The sequence below is a fragment of the Eucyclogobius newberryi genome, unplaced genomic scaffold, assembly GCF_026437365.1.
Source record: "Eucyclogobius newberryi isolate DKJ021-1_F unplaced genomic scaffold, fEucNew1.0.hap1 SCAF_12, whole genome shotgun sequence".
Lineage (NCBI taxonomy): Eukaryota > Metazoa > Chordata > Actinopteri > Gobiiformes > Gobiidae > Eucyclogobius > Eucyclogobius newberryi.
In genome coordinates this window covers 21,022,060-21,047,719 of record NW_027315746.1, presented here as the reverse complement: position 1 = coordinate 21,047,719, position 25,660 = coordinate 21,022,060, and the positions used below count along the sequence as shown (strand labels likewise).

Genomic DNA, 25,660 nt, shown 5'->3' with positions numbered 1-25,660 from the left:
TTAAGGCCTTGCGTGCAAACGGGAGAGTCGCTACTATTAGTCATGATTAGCCCTTTCCATATAATTTGGATAATAACGTTAACAGACTAGACACACCTATGCAATAAAGTCGTAAGAGTAATATTCCTGTGTTGTGGTAGTATTATGGTAGTAGTATTATTGTTATTATTATTAAAGTTTTTTGTGGTTAGCCAGGATTGCATTCCACGTATTTATCTGTCTCAATCCCTTCCCTTCATCTGCTAGTCTATCTGGCTTTGCTCTGTTATTTTTCTACTGGCGTTTTGGCAGTGTGTTTACATTTCGTTTAACTTAAAAAACACTAACTCCTACATAGGCTACAATGAGCGGAGCACTGCCAGACCACTTGTCGGGTAAATATTAGCCGTGTTGCTTAGTCCACGCTGTATTTTATGACCTCAAATAAATTATACTGCCGCGTTCTGGGCAGTGAAACTAACACGTTTTGTACAAGCATATGGCTACAAGTTCAGAAAGGCTAATGCTTATTTGGCATCGCTGTCACCCACGTTAAAGGAGGGTATTATTGAACTGTAGTTCAGATTTCTGTTTTATTTTTCAAGCAACCATTCACATACTCGAGTACAATTTTCCTCTGCTCCACTCATGTCTGTACTTTTTTCTTTCTTTTTTTTCTTACTATTAGCCTTACTTGTTTTGTTTATATGAGTACGTTAGTAGTGAAAAAGAAATCTGACATTACTTCCAAACACTTGCTCAACACCTGAATAATATTATTTGAAGTACTTTTACATGAGTACAGTTGTTGCTCACTAGTCCCCTTTGCACCCGTTATAATCATTACTTACTTATCATTTGGCCTCAATAACTAGTCTAAACATTCCTAAAGCAGGGCAAAGACATCAAACTTTTACCTAGTTGTGCCACATTTGCAGACAATCCGAGTGCTGTGTTTGTCATCTGTCACAGATGGGCGTGAGGAATCCAAAGACGTGTGATCCTCACATTGCTTGCTTCCAGGCTTTGAGCCAAATTCTGCAACAACAAAAACTCAAGAATAGAAAAGAGTAGCTTGAGGTGAAAATCAACTTTGTACTAATCATCAAATGGGTTATCAAAAAAGTTGTTCAATATTATAGTATAGTATACATTCTTATCATACATGTGGGAAATTCATGGACTCGAGGTCTCATTAAATTTGATTTAGCAATACAAACACTGTCTGTATCATTATGTTTAATTCAATGTGGCCAAAAAAGCGTTTATAGGCTAAATACATACTTTATTTTATTTTTCATTCAATTTGAAACATGTGCCGTTGTTGACTATGGTCATTTAGTATTCACAATCATCCAGTTGAGAACACACATGAACATGTCATATTAAACAAAAGCATGAAGTAGGTGAGGAGATGGCGTGTGTGTAAGAACTTAGAGCTGCACTAAACAGAAAAGTGCTAAATGATCTGTTTCTTCTTTATTTATTCCTGGCCCAAAGGCTTAAAGCTGAAGTGTGAAATGGGGAAAGGGTTGAGACATTCAACAAGTGATTGGGTCAGGAAGTGAAACGATGACACCATATACTACTATACCTCTGGCGAGAACTAAATTATCTTTCCATATTAGGGCATGATTTCATTCACTATTCAAGTTGATATATAAACTTCCTGTTTGTAGATGCCATTTTGAGGATTTTTGACCATTCAAAAGTATCAGCTCTCGACAATGTCATTATTTCCATTCCACGCTGTGCTGTGCTGTCCTGTCAAGTAAAAAGCCTATGGGCCAAATAAAACAGTTGAATATTTTGTTTTAAATTGTTAATTGCTATGGTAATGGAGCTAGTTTTGTATCAACTTTGAAAACCTAATTTGTAGAAGGGTTGAGTTTGTTCTTATTGGTCTTTTGTTGTAAACATTACATCTTTACTGAGGTCATAATAAAATAATAAATGTTTGCAAAGCTGTATTACTTTGCACAGAATAGTTCGAGGACAGTGACTCCTTTTCTACTGGCAAAACAAGATGCGTTGATAGGATCTACTCTATGTTGTCTCCTGCACTAGTTATTAATCTTGGTGTTTTGGTCTTGGTTGAAGGCTAGTGTGGACCAGAGGCTCGGGGGGGCTGTGATTGTGCATGTCAGACAAGCGTAGTTCTGTGTGTGGGCGCTCGTGTGAGGGCTGTGTGTCTTCTCAGTGTCAGCCGTCGCCATCACTTCACTACACTGAGCCCTTTATACCACCGATACAATCTTTACTGCTGTGGCACATACTCTAGTCTATAGGCTTGTGGTAACTAAGAAAATATTCTGTAGTGTATTTTATAATACTGGCAATATTAGGAGTACAATGATTGTTTATTATTAGTTTATTAATAGTAGTTTCAGTCATAAAATATGTATCACAATACCAAAGGGCTGATGTGATTCATAACACCAGTATGGTTCAATATTATAAGGAACTGCAATACTTTACCCTGAATGAATTTAACTAGAAGAATGTACACGTCAAGTTTCCAAAAGTTAGAAACTAACTGTAAATCATTTTGTTTATCTTTTTGTGTCAGGCATTTGTAAAAGTGCAGATGCACAAGGCTGGGGTTGTAATAGAAGCTTTCTCCCTTTTGTTTAAACCATTCAGCAGTTATTAGCAATACTGATACCAGCATCAGCTTTGTCGAGAACTTAGTCAGCAAATACATCTACATCTCACATAAAGTAACATCAAAGTCATAAATATTTTAGCATATCGTAGTGCTTGGTAGATTCAGGACTTAGATGTACAGTGCTGCCCTCTCCTGTCGGGGCAGAATTGATGTCCGCTGCAGCGTAACACAAGCTGTCATTCAAGTATTGCAATACATGGTTTCTGATACAATAAGCGTATCACAATAAAAACATAATGCAATATATTGCAAAAGGATATATTGTCCTAGACCTAACTTTGCAGATAAAGTTATTTCTAACTCTATACCAATTTCAATTATGATAATAAATGCTTTGCATTTATTATCATAACCCATGGGACCCATGGGAGTCCCGACCCATGGGTCGGGACTCCCATGGGGGTGGCGAAAGTATTTCAGGAGATATGGGTAATTGTGTGCAGTACATGCTTGACACCCTTCAAATGCAGTGGTAGATGTAGATGTTGGTTTACCAAATTATTGGTTTGGCCCTATGTCCAGAAAATAAAATCAAACATTTAAAATAAGGCTATTTTATCATTTTGTGGGCAGTCTATTTTGTGTACCGATTCTCGGGGGTCGTGAATGCCAACAATTGTTTTCATGGGGGTCACAACTGAAAATGGTAAGATAATGAAAGAATCTTTTCAACAAATCATTGTTTCTTTAATGTTAACATGTGGTTGTTTGCTCTCCTGGAAAATCCAGAATGATATTTCTGTATTTTATACAAATCGATATGAGTCTGGATTGACAGGTGGATTAGCCACACATGGTCCGTCCTTATCAAAACAAATATTGCTGCTTACGATGAAAAAAGAAAGGCAAAAAATATCACATGGACTGTAAAATTTTGTTCTAAATGACAAATGACCAATGAACTCCTCCGTTTCACACGCGACACAGAAATAAACGCAGCTAATTGCATGGTACGTTTTTAGGTTGACTCGAGGCTCAGGAGGGCGAGGTGACCAGACTCACTCTTCATAAAGAATTTAGGTGTGTGTGTTCTGGATCCCAGGCAAGTCATATACTAGATCTGATATAGATCCCAACAAACAATTCAGAAAATGTTCAGTTTTGTTTTATTTATGTAGATGTTTCAGTATTCAAACCTGTTCATTTTTGTTTCTTAGAGAACCCTGTTTCTAACATGAAGTTGATCCAGTTTTTTTTCCTTTCCTTTTATTTATCTTATTTATTTATTTATTTTATTTTTATGTTTGCTTGTTTTAGCCTACTTACATGGGAACAGATGTGAAATACTTTTCCCATGCAATGCTACTGCTGATAAGTTAATCTAACATTTGTTTACTTTAATATGAGACTGCTGCATTTAAGTAAACATCTGATAATATTACCATCTTTGACATTGTGTTGAGCAAAATTGTAATACAATTTCCATATTGAGCCAGCAGGAAAAGACAGCTCAATAAGTAAGGGGCTTTGCCGGATTAGCAGCTAAAAGGTAGCGGTCAGAGGAGCTAATACCACAAAGAATAGAATAGCTATTGTTAGACTTAACCAATTGTAGTTATAGAAGACTCAATACAATAATAAGTTACCGTATAAAACAGCATACATTTAGTATTGTGTAGTAGTACGTTTTTCTGTCAGTAGTTTCAGGACATCACACTTTACTCATACTTATGTATTTTACAATGTAACTGTACTCTTAAGTAGTAAATTAGTAAATAGGTTTTTCTATTTAAGACCTGGTTTATCCCTAATTCAGACCTGGAATTGTTCTGTTATACACTATTATATTCTCTTTCTTGAATAGGCATATATATATATATTTATATACTAAATATATGTCTTTATTTAGTCCATGTATCATTATCGTTAGATCAGGCAGGTGAGAGTAGAACTAGCTTTAGGGCATGTTGTGTAACTTATACAAGGACTCTCTTGGCACCTTTTTAGTTGGCCGCTCCAGCTGTTAGGGCCATCAGTCAAGTATTATGTGCCCTTCCTCTTCCTCAAACACCAATACTCAGTGCCAGGAGCTGAGACACGCAATGTCTGCTCTTGAAAGTCATTAAGTCTATGCAAAAGCATACTCGAAATGCGTCCATCCAGCTCTCTGTTCACAAGCACATACCTTCACACAATCAAAATGTCTGGGCCTGTTCAGTCTATTGCTGATTGGAAGTACATTGCATAATTTTATGGACTATGGTAATCTGTTCTACTCTTTACGTACTTTTATGTATTTGCAGGAAAGTATATCAGGATGGTTTCTTTTCTGTCGTCTGAAATTAATCGTATATCCACAGATCTTTCACTTTATATTTCACTCTGACTAGATATTTTCACTCTCTCTTGAAAATTCCAGTTTGTCTTTAGTCTGTGAAGTCTTTATTCAGGCCGACTACAACAAGACTTAATGACAGGTGTACCTAAAAGAGATGCCAATGAATATGTGAGTGTTTTGGATCGTTTTGAAGGTCATAAATGGAATTGCTCTATAGAAAAATGATACAACCTCCATTTTGTGTCTTTATTTTCAACCTTGAACATCTGCACCACCCCCGGTTTAATTTGACTTAACTTAATTTTTTTTCTGTGAAACCAACAGGTCTTTTTATGAAGTCCGCCGCATTGCAGATCTTACATTTCTATGAACTCATCAAGCTTTGTTTATGATGATAATTCCTTACTGTTATATAATAATACCAAAACATAGAGTTACTTTAGAATCAGAGGCAAGGAGTGGAAAAAGAAAAAGAAAGAGAGGCTAAATGTATTTAAAATCCACAGTTTAAGATGAAAAGTAACCACCAGCAATAATCACATGCAGAAATAGGATTAGGCCATTTGACTATGGATTAGAGCAGGGGATAGGATTACACTATGTGAAATCAGATTAGTATAATATATGATAAATAAATCTGTTTGTGCTGCAAACCAAGTCATTCCCTCTTTAGAGTGTCAGAATCACACTGTAGTATTTAGCTGTCTCTAAGCTCAAAGTGGTACTGACAAAATGTAGTTGTGACATAATGTAGTGATACAGGTTATTAAAACAGATACAAAGAATATGAAAGGTGCAACATTTTATTCTTGCTGTGATTCTGCATAGGTAATACATAAAAAAAAAAATTGCTACCGTGTGTCCCCTGTGAATTGTGTTGTAACTATTTGCTGTTCATTGTAAGATGCTGAGCTCCAAAATAATTAAATAAACCTTCTCAGGCTGCTCATATACACAGCATGAGGACTGGATGCCTTTCATAAGCTCCTCGAATCAATAGCAGCGTGATGGCTATGTTATTACTGATAATGAAAAGTTGGGAGTTAACCTTGTTAGCTTTTGCAGCAGGAGCCCCATTGCACCAGAGCTAGTTGTGTGCATGGAAAGATAGTGGAGAGAAAGTCACATGAAAGCGTGTTTGTGGAGAGATAGTGAGGTGCAGGTGGGGGAGGAGAGCTCTAAGTTTGGACGCAGTGCTCTTGTGTGTGTGACATCTGACCTGAGGCTTTTCTCAGAATACCGTTCAAGTGTGAATAACTCATTGCTGTGTGTGTTTGGATAAACCACTGGATCTATGTCAGCATCTTTCCCATGTCAGCCGTGTGTTTCACCTGATTTCTGACATACCAACAATACGACCACTTTAGGCCTGCTTCTTATGAGATTAACATACAACACTCCCATTACAACATTGTTCAAACCAGTCAAAATTGTTCTGACCTTTGATTTGACATTAGACTGTTATAGTCCTATATTGCCATAATATTCCAAATTATTTACAGTAGATTTATTGTTATATTAGTTAGTGTTTGCTGGCAATCATTATCCAATATTGCTATTGTTTATGCGCCCTAGACCTTATCTTTATAATCCTATTGCTCCCCCATGTTATCCATGTTTTCACTCGGGCCATATTATTATTGTTCTAACTATCACAGATGAACACTCCCTTCTTCATATCGGCATCAGCCCCATGGTCAGATCTCCTCCCGCAGCATAGAGCTGAGAGATAGAAACATGAGCTGTTTATGACGAGCTGCCTCTTCTGAAATGCAAGTCACAGCAGCTCTGCTCTGGAGATACTGCTTATCTTCTTCCCCTTGAAAGCTTAATGAGGTTGAGTCACACATGTCTGCTTTCTTGTAATTCTATCAAGCTTTAACTATATTAACAAAAGTTTGTTTTTATTTAATTATTTTAATTGTGTATGAATACTTTTAACAATCAGGATGTTACTCTCAGATGAAAAAAAGAATAATGTCATTGTTAAGGCTAATGATTATTTTAGTCGACTAGTCAGCGATTATTTTTTTTAATTAGTTGACTGAGTAATATGAGTAATTTTATTGTACATTTTTTAAATACACTATACATTTTTAAGTACATTATCAACCAAATAAATGTTGAAGTGGTGACTTCTAGAAAGATAATATTTACTAATAAAATGAATTGATTGAATTTGAAATCGTTAATTATTTTTCAACCTTTTTATTTAAGAAAGCCACTGTCTTTGTTATAAAAAGATGCTGTATTTTTTATGTTTTTATAGGCTGTATAGTGGGATAACAATTACGATGCTTTTTACAGTCGGCTAGATTCGTCAATTAAACTTTGCAGCCTCACTCATTGCAAGATAATTAGATTCTTGCATGTAATTTGAAACAAATTTTTTGCAGTACCCTCATCAATATATATATTCTTATCCAATGATCTGTTATTGTTGCCCGCATTTTACATACCTCATTGTGCTTCAATATATTGTATAAACCTGTAGACTTTGATTACACAAGTTATTCTCATCTATTTTGTTACATTTTGAGCAAACAGTAGACAAAGAGACCGACCGCTGGTGCTGGCCCTTTGAGTGTTTGCCGGACTCCTGCAGAACAAAGCCTCATTCACAGCGGGCGAGGGAGAGAGGACTTTCATGTATGTTTATACTGGAGTCAGAGGAACGCAGGGCAGCTTCACACCACAACATCATAGCACCACGAGGCCACGGCGTCCCATCAAAACAGGGGAAGTGAGTACCAGACATGGCCATTCTAGTCCCAAAGCGGAACAGAATAAAACACCAAAATCATGTAGGTACACCTGAGCTGCAGTGATGTTTGTGCTCTAGACAGAAAAACGGTCATGTACATGAAATTTGTGCTTATACTAAAATTGTGCCGAGTTTGACAGTTATGGGGATGTTTATTAAATTCAATTACAGGTGTTTCTATCTCTCAAAAAATATGTGTTTTGGTGGCGTCACTTTGCCAAGTTGTATACAATTTTGTGGAACATTCCAGTCAAAACGTTTTGGAGAATCCACCAAAAAACTTAACAAGAAACCCTTTAAATAAAAGAAAATAACATACAAAATGGCTATAAATATTGCTGTAATACTAATAAATTATTCTTGCATTCACTGGATTATTTTAAAATACCTTACCTCATTCTTAATCTGGTTTCTAAAAGGATGGGATGCAGCCCCGCCCAGCATTCTTAACACATTTGTTCATTGTTTATTAAATCCCACACAATCACTAAAGTAGGGCGTGTGTTGACTGTGGTTCAAGGGCTCTAAGAGTGCAATCCGGGTTGGACGTGTTACTACTTCTATCAATCACACTGCACAGTAGCCTGGAGGAGTTCATTCCTGGCTTGATCTGGGGAAAAAGTATACACACGATTACTAAGTGTCGTGAGTTTCAATCCCGACTCCGACAATTTACTGGATGTCCTCTCTTCTCTCTCAGCCACCATGTCACTGCCTAATACAGCCTATGGGCAAAGAAAAAATAAAAAAAAATATCGCTACCAATATTGGTTCAATCACTCGGCTTGGATTCTATAAATGCTTTTAATCTTTACTTCTGAACTGTAAGATTTCCTGGTCCTGGCCATGTGTTTGAGACATATAATGGCATTCTGTTTTGAAGGACTTTATGAGGACTTTTCCGATTCAAAAGATAAATATTTCTTTTGAATTACTTGATTGCTATGGCAACGCAACAATCCTTCCTGGCACCTCTTTGCTATCATCTTTCCACATGTAAAGCTCAGTCTGTGGCAACGTCTTTGCTTAATTTAGTAAATGCCTATTGTTTTTGATTATTACATCTCAGTTGCAGAGCTTTAATTTAGTCCATTTGTTTGGCTTAAAAATGTGTAATGAGCCACTGTTCTATTTTGTTTGAAAGGAGAGGAATGCCACATTTATAGCTTCTGCAGAAACACAGGGATTCATGCCTGATGTTGGAGCGCAGCGTTGCCGTGGACACCGTCTCCCTGCTCCTCAAGGCCACTCATGTCATAATAGCAACCATAAACCTCACGTCGGGGGCGTTTCTCTTCTGCTCTGCTTTCTCAGTATTCTGCATTCATGCTAACTATACAGCCATCTCAACGTGATTCATTTTATCCAGCTCACTCTGGCTCTTGCTACTGTTTACTTCTTTTTGGTTGTTGTTTTTTTAATTTAAAAAGGCAGTTGTTAAGAGTTAAGTCCTGTTTTAGTTACATGTGTCTCCTGGCCCTTAACCTCCTAAACAAACATAAATCATAAATATATCAGTGCAAAGGTGAATCCACCTGTCGACAGACAGGGTCATACGGGGTGAGGGCAACATGATCGCGCCTGCCCCGCCTTTGCACACACACACAGCCCTCCCCTCTTTGCATACCATTGTCACTCTCTGGATGAGTGCTTTTGGAACCTGCCTCCAAATCAGCTCCCCTTCAAATGGCACACTTGCCCACTTTCCCCTCGCACACACGCACACACTTTCTCCAGTGTCAGGATTCCTCTCAGTGCCAGGTTGGCCTAAGTACTGCAGGCAACAAAACCACTGAAGGATTGATTGAATGCTATTTTTATTATGATCATAAAGGCAGTGTTATTAAGATAGACGTATTTCAAATGATTGCTGCTCGGTAAATTACTTTTCTGTGAAATTGAATCCTTTTTTAGATTTATTAAATTTATGACATAGCAGGAGACCACATTGCGCGCTAATCCAGAAATGTGTCAATCACAACATCAGAAAAGAGATATTCTCAGTGGTTGATTTCCCATACCTGCTTGAGAATATTGTCAAAATGCTAAATAAATGGTCTTATAACTATTTCCACATCAGTCACGGGTGGTAGCTGGGACCTGGCCCCCGCACCGTCCCTTCACACCTGTCCTGTCTGCTCCTGTGTCAGTGAAAGTGAAGGAGAGCAGGCTGCAGGCTTGGCTGGGATTCAGATTATTCCCAGAGGGGACAGCTCTTTCAGAGAGGGGAAACACCACACTGTGCCCTAGGGCCCGCACTAAATACATGCCTCTTTAGCCTGTGTGTGTGACGTTTATCTCCCACCTGTTACACGAACTTGACCCTGTTGTGCACACATTGTATATACAATCTTACTCAGATGAGAATGCGCTCGTGTCTGACTTCTTGTTGGACTGTGCTATAATTGGATATACAGCAGGCAGCAAAAACTGACCCTCTCTTAGATAATTGCTCTCAGACTTTTAAGTGTGACCCCTGAAAGACTTCAAATGACTTGCTGATACAATATGGATCATATGAGCCCATGGTATTTTTAGCTGTAGCAGCTAGCATTGTAGCCAAGCTGGATATCTAAAGAGCAGCAATAGTGTCATGACCTCCTTGAGCTAACACACACACACACACACGTGCACACACACACACACACACACGTGCACACACACACACGTGCACACACACACACACGTGCACACACACGCACACACGCACGCACACACACACACGTGCACACACACACACACACGTGCGCACACACACACACGCACGCACACACGTGCACACACACACACGCACACACACGCACGCACACACACACACGCACGCACGCACACACACACACACGTGCACACACACACACGCACGCACGCACACACACACACGTGCGCACACACACACACGCACGCACACACGTGCACACACACACGCACACACACACGCACGCACACACACACACGCACGCACACACGTGCACACACACACACACGCACACACACACACGCACGCACACACACACACACGTGCACACACACACGCACGCACAACACAAACTCATGCTCCTCACGGGACTGACTGAAATACTAAGCTGTTAACAATTAGTGCTGCTCTCAGCTAATGTCAATTCCAGAGTCTATAAACTATAACTATAAACAGGGTCTCATGTTGCCAATGTATTTTTTGGATTAAGGCTAGGAATCTATGAGCAATGATAATTTGATATTTGATACCAATTTACTTAACATAGTGAGTTTCAACAACATGTAGCCTAATAATAAAATAGTAACCACATTATTTGCTTGTTGTAGGGTCGCTGTTCCAGGGAGAACTGCAAGTACCTGCATCCTCCTCCTCACCTAAAAACCCAGCTGGAGATCAATGGGCGGAACAACCTGATCCAACAGAAGAACATGGCCATGTTGGCACAGCAGATGCAGCTGGCCAATGCCATGATGCCCGGTACACAACTCCCCCCCATGGTGAGAGACACACATGACCCAAACCCAGACCTGTCCCAGCTCCTCACGACGTAATCACGGCCTCCTCACAAAAGGGTCGGCACTAGATCATACACATAACTCACAGACTCACAGACGAATTCTGTCCAGAAAGTGACGAATTTGGTGGCCCTCGTGGCGGGCAGGTCACATGTGAGGTATATTTTCTGTCTTGCATCAGGTGATTTCCAGATCAATTGGCTCAGCAGTTTGAACGACGGCGTGCCATGCTGTTGTTTTTGGGTTCGACTCCGACCCTGTTTACATTTTGAATTTATAGATTGCAAAGACTAGTTTGTTAAATTTTCCCCCTCGTCTCCTAACTACTACAAAAACTAAGGGTTAGGGGTTAAGGTTAGGATTAGGGGTTAAGGTTAGGATTAGGGGTCAAGGTTAGGGGTTAACCCTATTTTTTTTTTTTTTTTATGTATTTATTGTGGTTTGGTCAAAAACAAAAAGCGCTCAACATTCAAGCCCAAAACAAAATATACTATGTTTGTGTGGAACAGACTGTAATGCAATGAAAAAAAGCTTTTTAGAGAGAAAATGATTGCCTGAGCTGTATCAGCAGGACAGAATTCGTCACTTCCATGAGTTATGAGTGTGTGATCTAGTGCTGACCCTCACAAAACCACTCCAATCTGGTTGTTTAACTTAACGTTGTGTCTTCCTTTCTATAGCCTATGTTCTCTGTCTCACCCGGCTTGGCCACCAATGCCAGCGCCGCAGCAGCTGCTGCAGCCTTTAATCCCTATCTGAGCCCCATGTCCCCCGGCCTGATGCCGCCTGAAATCATGCCCAGCACCCAAGTCCTGATGGCCTCCAGCCCCCAGGTCAGCCAGATGCCCAACGCTGCAGCCGCTGCAGCCCAGAAATTGCTGAGAACAGACAGACTCGAGGTAACGCACCAACAAACATACTGATTGTCCCAATACTAAAAATGTTTGTGTAGCGAAAATTACCCATTTGTAAAGAGTCTCAGGAGTGTATAATTTTACCTATGTAAGGTAGTTCTAACACAAGTAAGTGTTTTATGGCATCAGGGGCATCTGCAAATACCTACTAAACTGTTAAGTACACCATTAATCAACTACAGCACAGTACATCATAAAAACCATGCTGCTTGTTGTCAGCTTTGAATCTTTCAATGAACAACAGGACCAAGATAAAAGAATACTAAAGTTTAATACTTCAACGCAGTTCCCCATTTTTTCTATTTTTTTGGTGTGATAGTACCTGTTATATTTATCACAGTAGTTCATCAGTCAAGTTGCAGTTTGTGATGAAAAATAGAAAGATAAAAAAATGAACGGAATCTCTTTATCTGACATCAATAAGCAACATTCCAACCAAAATGCAGACAATTTTCACTCAACAGACACGGTTCAGTTTTCTGAAAGTTTAAACAATAATTTAACAAATTAAAGGTGTTGTCGGGTATTATTTGCCAAAGCATAATTATTGTGTGATTTATATGGATTTACAAAATGGTTGAGAGTAACAGTTTTGGAATCCCCTCTACCTTTGTCATATCTGCTGCACTCTATTTTAAACTTCACCAAAATTGAAAAACACCGTTGAAAATAGGCACTTTTTTTTGTAAAATCTTAAATGTAATTGTTTGCTTTATTTTAGTGAAATTTGCGGTCTAACATTGGGGGATCTATTTCAGATGTAGTGCTGTCCTCTGGTGGTCATTATGGATATTTCTATTACAAATGAATGTCTCAAACTGCAGCCTGGGCAGCTCAGTTTATCATGTTTATCATGTTTATCGTGTTTATGATGCTGTGTGCAGGTTTGTCGAGAGTACCAGAGGGGCAACTGCTCGCGGGGGGAGAATGACTGCCGCTTTGCCCACCCTGCTGACAGCACCATGATCGACACCAACGACAACACCGTCACTGTGTGCATGGACTACATCAAGGGTCGCTGCTCCCGGGAAAAATGCAAGTACTTCCACCCTCCGGCCCATCTTCAGGCCAAAATCAAGGCCACGCAGCACCAGGTGAACCAGGCCACAGCCGCCGCAGCCATGGTGAGCAGTCTGCACACGCTTTAACACCCTCACATATGTTGCAGCTTAAGCAGGCATCAGTTAGGTTAAGTTTGTGGCTTTATTCAAATTGTCCTATGGTTTTTCCAGTTCTGCCTTTTTTCCTTCAAATTCTGCATGTTTTTGGGTTAAATGTGCTCAGAGAAGGATGTTGTGAAGAAGGATCTGGCCATTTACCCCACTTGAAATAGTGTCATTTGGGTGGTGTGAATGCCATGTTTCTTTTTCATCTCATCCTTAAACATAAGGGACAGCCAGACCCACACCACTTTATTTGTGACACCATTGTTTCTGTACTTCCTACTTCTTACTTCTCTTCCTCTTGACATTTTGATGCCGGACTGATTGTGCTCTGAATTTCACAGTATAAAGTACAACAATAGTACAACAATTGTACAACAGCAGTACTGCAGTATCACTCCGCCAGTCCCAAGTCACTTTCCAAAATATTACAAGCATTTTCCATTATGGGCCAGGCAGAGATTTGGGGTGAATCCTTGTAATGTGACACTGACTGTTAAACGCACAGTGTATAATATGTTTCTGTCCACTGTGACTACTTATTTTCATCGCTATATTTATCCATTTTCTGTGTGACTATAACTAATGTAGAGCGTAGCTACCACTGATCATTTTAACTGTTGAGCGGTAGAGCTGTAGCGTTCACACTGTGCATGCCTTAGTCCTGTTATCCCCTCTGTATATTGCATTCCAATGATTTGTTTTTTTATTTGTTTATGTTTTTTTCTCACCTATACCCAAACTGCACTGCTGCCCCCATGATGCACCTCTGCTTGCTGGTTTATGTTAATGCGCTTGAACCCCATTGGCCCATTGCCATCATGTGCTCGCTGCCTGCTAATTAAGACTCAGTCGGCTGTCAAATCACTGAAGCGACCCCTCGACGCAACCTTTGACCTGGTACTATGACCTTTCACCTTTTAGCTTGGCATGTGGCTTTGTTGTTGTGCAGTATTAACCAAAGATACTTGGCTCTTTTCGTTAGTCGTTGTGTCAGTGCTAAATGTATTTCCTCCTGTCAATCTGTCATTATTGCTTGTGATGAAATGATAGTGGCCTCTTTGGAATCTAGTGGTATCTGATTTGTAGAATGCATCTTTTGTCTCTAATCTTCTGATGTGGACACAATCAGTTCATCACCTAAAGCCTATTTAACAAATGTCAGTAAGGGCTAGGGAAGTAGAGCTTGTACAATGGTGGCATGGCTTAAGTCTTACTGTCCGTCCTGTAAGTCAGTGCTCAGTGTTATAAGCTACTCAATCTAAAGTGTGCATGTTGTTTATGTTGCAAGTGCATAAATATGGAAAAGGGTGGGGCTAAGAGGAACGGTCTATCAGACCATTAGAGGTGATTGCAATTAAAATGATAGTTCACTCTGTCCATGGTTCACAACTCTTCAGACTTCATAAATTGCCTCACTTTTGAGATTATATTACAATACAAACAATTTGAACATTTCAAAAGCATAGTTGCTATTGCTGGTCACTGCCGTGAAACCATTTGACTGTGAAATATCACTTAAACATGGCTTACACTGTTTATCATGGAGCTAGCAGTGCAGCATCCCTCTCTCTGTGCTTCCTTCTTGTTCCACCTCTTGTTATTGTAGCAGCTTTGTTTATTTTAGCATATTTAATGCTTGCATATTGCATTAAGTAATTCCTAGGAGATCCAAATAACGAATAGAAATCAGCCCCAGATTAGACATATTACGGTAGAACTGCTTGTTAATAGCCCGAAGCACCAGTAGACACCATGCTCCTGCTGCTTGTGTAGTACTGTGTCAGATTGCTGCTTGCTTGCTACTGATGAGATGATAATTTTGTTGTACACACATAGATATGGTGATCGTGTTTATATGATGTGTCTAACGTATTTACTCTTTTTGTTTTTCTTTCTTGTTTTGCTTCTTCTCAACACTCCTCTCTCTCTGACCACGCACCTCTTCCTCTGTCTTCTTGTTGATTATCTCTCTTCATGCGGATTGGCAGGGCATCGCCCCTAGTGTCATGGGTCCCATGCCAAAGCGGGCTGCCCTGGAGAAGGCCAATGGAGCCTCTGCTATGTTTAACACAGGCATGCTCCAGTACCAACAAGCCCTGGCCAGCATGCAGTTTCAGCAGCAGGCTGCTTTCCTCCCATCAGGTATGTAAATACCTCCACAGCAACGCTCAGGCTCAGGTCACAAACAAGACCTGGAGTAGACTCATCTGTCTCTGCTTGGCTAAAGCAGGGAAATAGAGTTTAGCTACACTTCCATCAGGCTTCTAGGGATATGTATTCTCTAAACTGTGATACAAAGTACAAAAGACGTGTGGAAGAAGCCAAAATTTGATTTAGTAGTGCTGTGATCAGCAGTTTGGGGTGAGCCAACAGTTTGGTGACAGACATTAAAGTGGTTAGTTCAGCTTGTGAGTTTTCTCACTGTCTAGAATATGTATAATCTTTAATGAACACAGGATATGCAGAGTCATAACTCATGACCACAGTCACAGACAGACTACTAAACTAGACACCATAGATTTATGGTAATTTGCCACAAGATGAGTTCACAACACGCTTTTTCCAATCATTGATGACTATTCAAAAGATATTAATAATTTGTTTCCCACCTTATCTCTCCCCTTACTCTAACGAACCTTGTGATGGGCTGTTTTGATTTCTCTTCCCTATCCAACCCACTTCCTGTTGCACTGCATGATGGGCAGGCTCAATATTGTGCATGACACCCACAGCCAGTGTTGGTAGGTTCCAGCTTTCCTTCTTTAGTTCATTTTTACTTTATGTCTCTAATAGTAGAGGTTTGATCATGTTTCTCTTAAAGAATTGATATAAGAAAAATAAACCTTTTTTGTACATTGCAAATACAACAGCTGATTTTAGACTGCTATTTCCATTTGTACAATACACAGATATTGCTTGCTTGTTCTTAACTGGGCTCCTGGCTGGTCTAACATGACATCTATTAAAAACTGAGGGAGTTCAATTGTAACCCTCCTCTTTATCTCCTCTGCCACAGACCTGGAATCTAGTATAAGTCTGGTGATTCACAAATATAAATATTACAATTTTAGTAAAAGTATTGAATTAATTAAGTTCCAGCTTACTAGCTTATTGTGATGTGGGCAGAGGTGTGAAAAGGAGCCAGTTGATTGAACCCCTCCCACCCCTCGAAGTCCTTGCCTCATTTGCCTCGTGTGTATGTGGCTCCACTGCTCCTCTGTGTATTTTTGCTTACATGATTTTCCCTCCAAAAAGTTCCCATGATGCACGGTGGTACTCCGGTCACTGCAGCCACCACATCTGCTACAAGCGTTCCCTTCGCAACTGCCTCCACCAATCAGGTTTGCACCTCTACCGCCTCATTCTCTCTCTTCTTATGATGATGATGTCTGTTAATGCACATGAATGACCAGGGGCTGCTTGTGTCTCACATGGGGGGTGGGTGATGGCCGTACTCCCTCTTGTTGGCCTACACAAGTGTTTATCCATACATGTAGATGTTAAAACACACTGCTTTTCTACACACTTCCGCTTTTCTCTTTTTAGGGAACAAACTGTACTGTATTTTATGTCTGTCCTCATTGTAACTTAGATTTTTGTCCTTTTCCATTTTGAGGACTCTTCCTTAACAAAGTTGACTACCAACGAATACATGCAATTGGTATGTATGAGGTAGTTTATTTTGACATTTTCAAAGCCATCTGCACAGCTTGCTTTCTGTGCCCTTTGATGCTTGGCTTTTTTCTTTTTGTCACCGCTTCTAGCACGTAAAGCAAAGCTTTACCATGTTTATGTTTCAAGCTAATTATACAAAATATATATATGCTACATTTTATTCCATTTTGTAAGCTCTTTTCAGAACTTGTCAATACCGCTGCGCTGCCACAGGGGTGCAGATATCATCGTGTTAAATTCTTGATGTAGAGACTTTTTTGGCTGAATTTCACTGAGGTGTGCAGGTCAACAAAATGGAGGACTTTTGCATGGGGAACCACCTCACTGACAGTTCCCTCGTCCTCTCATCTCTCTTTCCTTACCTTCTCTCGCTCTCTGTTGCTTCATATTAACATCTAAATACTTGTGCCACAACTAAAGAAGATTATTGCTAATCTTAGTTTTTAGCAATGAACTCATTTTAAGGAAAGGCTGTGGTACAAATGTGAACCTGAGTCGTCACACACAGAATCTTTTGAGGACCATTAAACTTCCATCTCTGTTTTTTATCTTCAGATTCCAATAATATCTGCAGACCATCTGAGTAGTCACAAGTACTTGACTCAAATGTAGTTCCTGTAAAGAACAGTGAGTTTCTTTTAGATTTATGCATCTTAACAATAAGAGAAAAAAAACTCTTTATGTTAATGATGTAAATGCTGCCATAACTCAATATTGATCTTTTGTCTTACAGATCAAATGAATGTGGGACTGGCACCGTCCAAGCCAAACAAATGCAGCCTTTATGTACATATTCTTCAGAATGTTAAGCATTGGGACAGGAGGTTCTGTCATCTCTAAACCAGCCCATGACGATGGTCTCATCACACGAGTCAACATCCCGAGTGCAACACATGATATGCGCCATCCGCCCACTTGGATTGTCAAATGTAGTGTCCAGCAAAGAGAGAAGGATCTGGAGCCTCAGACGCTGTGTCTCAGAGTGAGAAAAGCCCACGTTACACCTCTGTGTTTGACTAAACCATAGCACTCTGAATTATTCTCTTTTCTGCACATGCAGGTCATTGGTGTGGCTGCGTATAGCACCACATTGCTGGTACGTTAGTAGACCAAGATTTTCTTTACTTTTGTATTTCTTCTTTTTTGAATAGCCATATTTCAGAGTTTTCAAATGGGATGTAAACGTGCACCTTGAATTAGAAAACTAAACAATGATAGACACCATAATTTAACAGGAATTTAATTTGCCAAAATAATTGTACAGTATTGTGATTTTATGGCTAGTGAAACTAGATGTTGAAATGAGGGTCGTGGACATATGAATGTTCTGGGTAAACCAACATACCTGTGTACCTTGAAGCACAGCCAGGCTTTTCTTAACTTGTGGTGTGCCATCAAGGCCATATACAGCTAACCCCGAGTGTTATCTCACCAGTGTTATTTGTTTACCGAAGGTAAAGTTTTATATGGCTTTTGTATTATTTTAGTTTTATTATGTCCTTTGTGTTATATATATTTATATACATATGTATAACACAATATATGGTTTCATCTAATCAGTTTTAGAGGTTTAATGCCATTTTTGTTTTCTTGTTTTTATCATTAATTAGAGGGTGTTTTGTTTATAGAGATAAGTCCATCGACTCTAAAAGTGGAGGGTGTAGCTTTAGTTGTGTTACAGTGCCACCTCTTCTGAAGAGGACTTTTCCAACTGTGTCTGAGAGCAGCACTGTTGAGCCATGTGTTGATGGAAAAATAACTTTATATTAGGTCATCTTCACCACACGTGCACTTGATGAATGTTTATGTGGATGCTCTTTCCCCTGTTCACCACTGCTCCACCTGAGCTTGTCCCAGGAACCAAGGCAGGTCGATTTGCCTAGTTTTTTCATTGAAAGTTCCTAATCACAAAGAGTCTGAATTTAGATGAACCAAAGCACAGATTTCTTGTCACATTTTCAAGATGTTACATGATTTAAATACATTCATTATTTCTTCAGTTCTTAGTTGATGATCACTTGCCTTTCTTGTGTTCACAGAGGTGTGTAGTGTGTCTTTACAGATTGTAATGTACCTAACAAAGCCTTAGATTACTGTTTATGGGCCTCAGCCCACTCCAATGTAATTTGTATCACATGCAGGTTAAACACACCAATGATGTTTTATAGTTTCCTCACACATCGCTTCTCATTTATTTTTCTCTTTGTGTAAAAGTAAGAATTACTCTTAAATCTGTGTTATGTACTACTTAAGGATTTGAATATTTGAGGTATCTAGTTATAGATTGTTTCTTTTTGCCTTACTATATATTACTTGACAACACTGACTTAGCCGTTGAAGATAATTAAGGTAGAATGAAATTCATAACTTTTTCCATATACAATATAGATTATAATCTGTTGACTTCATTCATATAGCTGGATGTCTTTTCAGTCGATTTTACATAGTCCTTGTCAGAGAATGTTTGCTGAAGAAAGACATTTTTCGATGTAAAGAAAGATCCATTATTCTCAGTGAAGACAAACTATGTTGATCTCATTTTAGTTTTCCATGTACCATGTTTGAAAATATATTGTATTGGAAATGGATTATTCATGTTTTAGGGTAAAACTTTTTTACTGTATCCATTTCAAAAATATGTGTATAAGATTTGTTATAAATATTTCTTAAGTTTGCCCTGAATGTCAGGCCAAAATGAGCAGTGAGATAGACGGGTGTTTGGATGTTTGTGGATGGTGAGATTAGGAGAGATCATGACTTTTCCAATGTGGTCAAGTCCAAAATGCTGCAGGCGTTGAGTTCTAACCTAAGGGAAGTGGGTTGACTTTTTGCACTTCTGTATATAGTCAAATGAACAGAGAAAATGTGTATCATATTGAGATATTATTTTGAATAAAAAAGATCTATAATTATAAGAAATTTTGTTAGATTAATTTAAATTCTTAAATTAGACCAGCTAAAATTGCTTGCAAAGAAGGGCACTAGTTTCTTGGCCAATGCATTCAGAGAAAGCTATGCGCTTTTTGTCTTATTTTATCCGTGTCTGATATTGCCAGGGCATGTTGTGTGGGATTATGCCCATATCATGCAAACTCCACCCTTGTAGGATGACATATCCAGTCCAGTCTCAAAATCTGCAAACTTGTCTAGTTTGATTTTATTGCATGTAAAAATACACACATTTAAAGTAAAAAGGAAAAAAAAAGCAAATATGAAACACAAAACACTATGTAACATCCACAAAAATGGGGGGATTTTGTTTCCAAACAAATCATCTTAAATGAGAAGAATCCCTTTTAAACATTGACAATAAAGACATGTGTCCATCCCGAGCCACTGTCAACTCTCTGAAGAGCTTGTTTCTTCTGACATCACTGTGCACTCAGCAGGCAAGGTCACCACCACACCAAAAATATTTGGCCAATTAGTTGTTTAAATGAATGTAACAGTAGCTGATGTCTGCATGACTTGAAGCTGCTGTGCTGATGCTAGAACCAAAGCGCCATTTTGTCCAAACCAGATCTTTAAGGTTTTCCTCCCTGCTGGGGGCACAAAGCCTATTATATGCTTTGTTAACTGCTTTTTCCTTGTAAGTGCAACCACCAGTTATAAGTATTTGCCACAAATATCACACAATAATGTATAACTATTCTGTCTTCAGATTTGTTTATGCACATTTGATTGTTGCCATATCTCTGACTCTTGCTGTATGGATGAAACAAATCTGAATAAAACTATATTTCATTTGGCGCTTATGCAAACTTGTGTCACTGTCTTTGTTCGGACAAAGGAAATCTTTGTGATTCTTGGGACCACAAACATTACTGCAAATCCCTATAACCATTTAAATGTGAGAAGTTACCAGGGGTGGAAAGTAACTAAATACAAATAGAATTACTGTAATTGAGTAGATGTTTTCAGATAATTGAACTGAGTGGATGTTTTAATCATGTACTTGTAATTGAGTAACCTATGCAATATATAGTTTGCTACATTTACAGTCATAGGAGGTACTGAGTACAGCAGATGCTCCAATATAATTCAATAATGAATCAAGTTTGAATGAAGACAGTAGCTTTGTATATTTACTTAAGCAGGCAACACATTGTACTTGTAATTGAGTATTTGTAGCTACTCTAATCTGGAAGTTACTGTAAAGGTGGTGTTGGCTTTTTATTTAGGTCTGTACAAAACGTCCTTGGTAAAAGCATAAGTGGGTCTAATTTCGTTTATGATGATATTACCATGGTAATAACCAGCTTTGTCGCGGCATTAGAGTGTTACGGCCCCTTTAAGAAAACGGAACTGAGCGTCGCTGTTGACGCTGCGCTGAGGATGTGGGCAGGAAACGCCATGCAAGAAGGGAACGGCAGCGATCACGCTTTACAGCGCCGTTGCACAATATAGGGCGATCAAAATGCGCTGTAATTGGCGACGCTAAATGTCTAGGAGCGGCTCTTCTCCTTGGATCCGTAAGCCGCCTTCAAAGCAGAGCAGGCCGGGCGCTTTGGCCGACACAGGAGTCGAGTATCCGCGGCCGCGCAGCCTCAGACAGCGCGCTCTGAAAACATTGGGCTGAGCAGCGGGCTTCGTCGCGTTAAAGGAGGCATCGGCTATAGTTCCGTCTGAAAACAACCATGAGGGAGTATAAAGTGGTGGTGCTGGGTTCGGGAGGAGTCGGGAAGTCGGCGCTCACGGTCCAGTTCGTGACAGGCTCTTTTATCGAGAAGTACGACCCGACCATAGAAGACTTCTACAGGAAGGAGATCGAGGTGGACTCGTCTCCGTCTGTGCTGGAGATCCTGGACACGGCCGGGACAGAGCAGTTCGCCTCTATGCGAGACCTGTACATCAAAAACGGCCAAGGCTTCATCCTGGTCTACAGCATGGTCAACCAGCAGAGCTTCCAGGACATCAAGCCCATGAGAGACCAGATCATCCGAGTGAAGAGGTACGAGAGGGTCCCTATGATCCTGGTGGGCAACAAGGTGGATCTGGAGGGGGAGAGAGAAGTGTCCTCAGGAGAGGGGAAAGCCCTGGCCCAAGACTGGAACTGCCCTTTTATGGAAACATCAGCCAAAAACAAAACCTCTGTCGACGAACTGTTTGCAGAAATAGTGAGACAGATGAACTACTCCACTGTTCCCAGCGGTGGAGACCAGTGCTGCTCCTGTGTCCTGCTCTGAGCGCACCTGACAGCACCTGCACCCCGGTCCCCAGGGGGTGAACGCTTGTCCCTTTGTAAAAGTATTCTCACCTCACACTGCTGTCTTATTGTTGCACAGAAATTGATGATGACAACAATCGGTGATGTATCATAGTCTGGAAGTGTTTACATGATAAAGTACTTGAATGTTTTTTCTGGATTTCTTTTTTGTTTTCTTTTTTCCTTTTTATAGCTTTGTATTTCACACTTCTGTGGAAATGTGCCTCAACTATAGACTGTATAGAAAGATGGATCGTGTCAGCTGTCAAAAGTCTGAAACATCATTGTAGGGCATCCTTTTGAATGGAAATACAGGTTTCATTTTACCCAAACAAATCCTTTTTTCCCCTTTTTAGTCATAATATCGCTTCTCTTCACAAACAACAATTAAAAAGGCAGCTTATTTTCAACTTTACTTTTTCAGCCATCATAATAAGCACATCTATCTTTACATACAGTCTATGGCTACAAAGGAACCCTTATTGTACAAACCTAAGAGACACCTATTTTTTCGTTGTGTCCTCATAGAACGATGGATTTTGCCAATTTGTACCGTTACTTATTTCGGGCTGGTTAAATATTTCTTCTTTCTGCCTTGGAGATTTGTTTTTGGTGATAATGGGGGAGGTGTTACATGTGTCAAAAACCTGGCAGTGCAGCAAGCAGCAGGGATTGGCTACTTTTTATGGTGTTTTTGGGGGGGGGTGTCAAATCGGAGAGTGCTGTTTTAGTATTTTTAAAACTCTCATATCACTCACCACTCGAGCCTTGCATAGGTTTTCTCTGACCCAGCCTCCCAGTGGTGTAGGTCTGCCCACTCGTGTGCTCGTCTGTTTAAAGCGGTGGACCATTCTCCCACACATTTAAAAATAATACGCTTTTTTTTTTTCCCTGGTTGCACTTCTGATGGCATTTCTGCTCAGCGTGCACAAGCAAAAAAACACGAACCATAGTTGAATTGCTCTCTATTGCTACATGGGGGGCGCACTAAGCCCTCATGTAAAGTGCCTTCCTGTAAGAAATCTCCTGTGACTGTGCCAATAAATTACCCCGACTTCCTCTGCAGTGCGTCTCAATGGCAATCAGAACTTTTTTAGTGACAAAGTGAACCAACGGACTTGTAAGTGAAGGTCTCAAGGTACTATTTATCGAGAGTAACAAATACTGGAATTTATTTTGGATCACTGAATGGCAAGCCATGTCTATCTGTATTATCTCTATTAGGTTTTTTTTTTTTTCTTATTTTATAAATGTGACCTTTTCAGTTACTGTAATTGTACCTATATCGTGGCAAATGTTCTGCCATGCATCTGTCGGTTGAACAACTTGTAATACAAAAGACATTTTACATAAGCACTGTCTACTGTGTTTCATTGCTACTGAACTAGATTAGACGCTGCTTTGTAAGAGTCAAAGAGAGATGGAATTAGAAAGTGGAATGTACTTTATAATTTCACTGTAATTTTATGCAGCGCTTCTTAGTACTAGGCTACTACCTATTTGTTGGCATTTAACGACATACAGTTGTGAACAATATTTACGTTTTTGTTGGAGTTAAAACTGGAATAGCACAAATTAAAATGATTTTCAAAACAAAATGCAGTATATTTCTTTGGATGTTACAAGAGTAGTAACACCCAAAGCAGGAATGTTACTTTGAATACTTTTTTAATTTCATGCTTTAGTTATATTCTCAAAATATGATAAATGGCTTCTTTGTCCGCTCATCAATGAACAGTTCAAATGCTGACAAAATAATTTTATTCTTGCCTCAATATTTGACACAATCTAAGTGAGAGTCCGATGTTTACGGATGTGACATTGTGACACACGTGACATTTAGTAGCAGCTCCTGATGGTCGAGGATGTGATGGTGGCCTTGGTGGGCGATCCCAATAAAAACAACCTCAGTGCAGTTGTTTGCCTTGTGGGTAGAGTTTCCAGAAAGAGTGTTAAGCCAGTGGAGCGATGCTACACTATTCCCTCTGAATGTTTTTTAGGCCACGCCAAGTGCAGCACAGAGAGGCCTTTCTGTGGCCCCGGCCAAGTTCAATCCGCCGTACATACCGCCGCCTGGTATTCGTCCAATCAAGTGTCCCCCGGACCACAAAGATGCAGATGTCAGATAACCAAATTTAGTCAAAAGGGCAGGGTTTATCACTAACAATATAAATAAGGCGTGAGGAATTTTGGTTTTTACTGCTGAAAACCCAACAGTACATTCAGAGCAGTAAAAGAAATTAACACTGCAGGAATCTTTTGTACCAATCACACGTCTTTAGAAAATTCCCACCATCTCTGTGCTGTTAAGTTCCGTGTTAGATTTTGTTTGTATTTTAACACTGCAATTGTAAAAGAAAAGGGAACACAGTCTAGACAAAGGCTGACGTTGAGAATTCTCGCTCTCTGACAGTCAGATGTTGACATTCTCATCACTGCCCATTGTTGAGTTGTGAGTGTTTACATTTCGATTGTACATATGTGGAAAAAACACATTTGAATAATAATAAATAGTGTCAACAAACTGACCAAATATTTAGAAATCTGACCTTGTTAAAAGTGATGTGGTTAGAGTAATTCTGTGTGAACAGCAACAATGGAAAAGCTCATGTTAAAACATCACTGTAGAAAGTTATATTAACTTAAATCTTTATTTTCACATAACTGGACAATGTGCATTATAGCTTTCATACGGCTCATAGTGATCGTAACAAACTGTAAAAGGATCATGCCTGAACTTGACTCACTGTTGTAAGTTATAACACATTAGTGTGTTTAAGACAGAAATTGTACTTAATGAACTACCCTATTACTACTACCCAAACTACCCTATTATTTATGACACTGTTTGTTCTTCAGGAGCTATAAAGCGTTAATACTTTTACTGCTTTACAGGCCGTGTTTGGCCGCTGTCAGAGAGTTACTCTATGAGAAACTAGTTTCATGCCTGCAGGGCGTGTGTCATATGACCTGAAACTGACATCAGCAAGATTTTTCTCTACACAATCCTACAAGTCTCATTAGTTCCTCTTTGAATGAACATCAATAGTATTATGTGTAGTTGTTGTATTTCCCCATAGTTGAATAAACAAATGTAATTCATTTTATTTGCCAGCAGCTATCAATCCAGATTATATTTTGATGAAAAGCTTTCTTGTGTTGTGGTTGTGGACCGTGTGGTTTGTCCTGGCTCTGATGTTGTAATAGTAATTTCCAAACATGTCGTAGTGAGTGTAGTCTGCCTTCTCCTGCTGAAGTACAGGACGACTTCAACGGCAACAACTAACTTTGTGCTTCAAATAAAATCATTTGTCGCCAGAAAACAAGGTCGTAGATGGTAAAACCTTGCACAGATGTCCTTTAAGGAATTTAATTTAAAGAAGCCAGTCAGATCATATGACTGACTTACCACAGCTGTTTCTGCATCTGTTTATCTTCTCTTATTAAGGGACTAACAGCCTGGAAATAGACTTCTAAGGACATCATTCGATTAAGTCGACGCTAGCCTCTGTTGGTCA

General features: G+C 39.5%; 2 protein-coding genes across 20 annotated transcripts in view; both read left to right on the top strand.

Moving 5' to 3' along the window:
- Positions 1 to 20,697, top strand: part of mbnl1 (muscleblind-like splicing regulator 1) — a 37,456-nt gene extending 16,759 nt beyond the window's left edge. For 8 of the 19 annotated variants that reach the window (XM_072441396.1, XM_072441395.1, XM_072441411.1 and 5 more), the window contains 10 exons: positions 10,993 to 11,163; positions 11,862 to 12,080; positions 12,980 to 13,219; positions 14,105 to 14,158; positions 15,250 to 15,403; positions 15,967 to 16,002; positions 16,517 to 16,602; positions 16,878 to 16,922; positions 17,492 to 17,563; positions 17,670 to 20,697. In XM_072441396.1, coding sequence (XP_072297497.1) covers positions 10,993 to 11,163; positions 11,862 to 12,080; positions 12,980 to 13,219; positions 14,105 to 14,158; positions 15,250 to 15,403; positions 15,967 to 16,002; positions 16,517 to 16,602; positions 16,878 to 16,922; positions 17,492 to 17,548 — 1,062 coding nt within the window. In that variant the 3' untranslated portion in view covers positions 17,549 to 17,563; positions 17,670 to 20,697. The remainder of the gene's footprint in view (positions 1 to 10,992; positions 11,164 to 11,861; positions 12,081 to 12,979; positions 13,220 to 14,104; positions 14,159 to 15,249; positions 15,404 to 15,966; positions 16,003 to 16,516; positions 16,603 to 16,877; positions 16,923 to 17,491; positions 17,564 to 17,669) is intronic. The other 11 variants (XM_072441398.1, XM_072441402.1, XM_072441399.1 and 8 more) reach the window with 11 other exon arrangements.
- A 548-nt stretch (positions 20,698 to 21,245) lies between these two features.
- Positions 21,246 to 23,495, top strand: LOC140356460 (ras-related protein Rap-2b-like). The gene has a single exon (XM_072441418.1). The coding sequence runs from the start codon at positions 21,574 to 21,576 to the stop codon at positions 22,120 to 22,122; it is 549 nt and encodes a 182-aa protein (XP_072297519.1). The 5' UTR covers positions 21,246 to 21,573; the 3' UTR covers positions 22,123 to 23,495.
- The last annotated feature ends 2,165 nt before the right edge of the window (positions 23,496 to 25,660 follow it).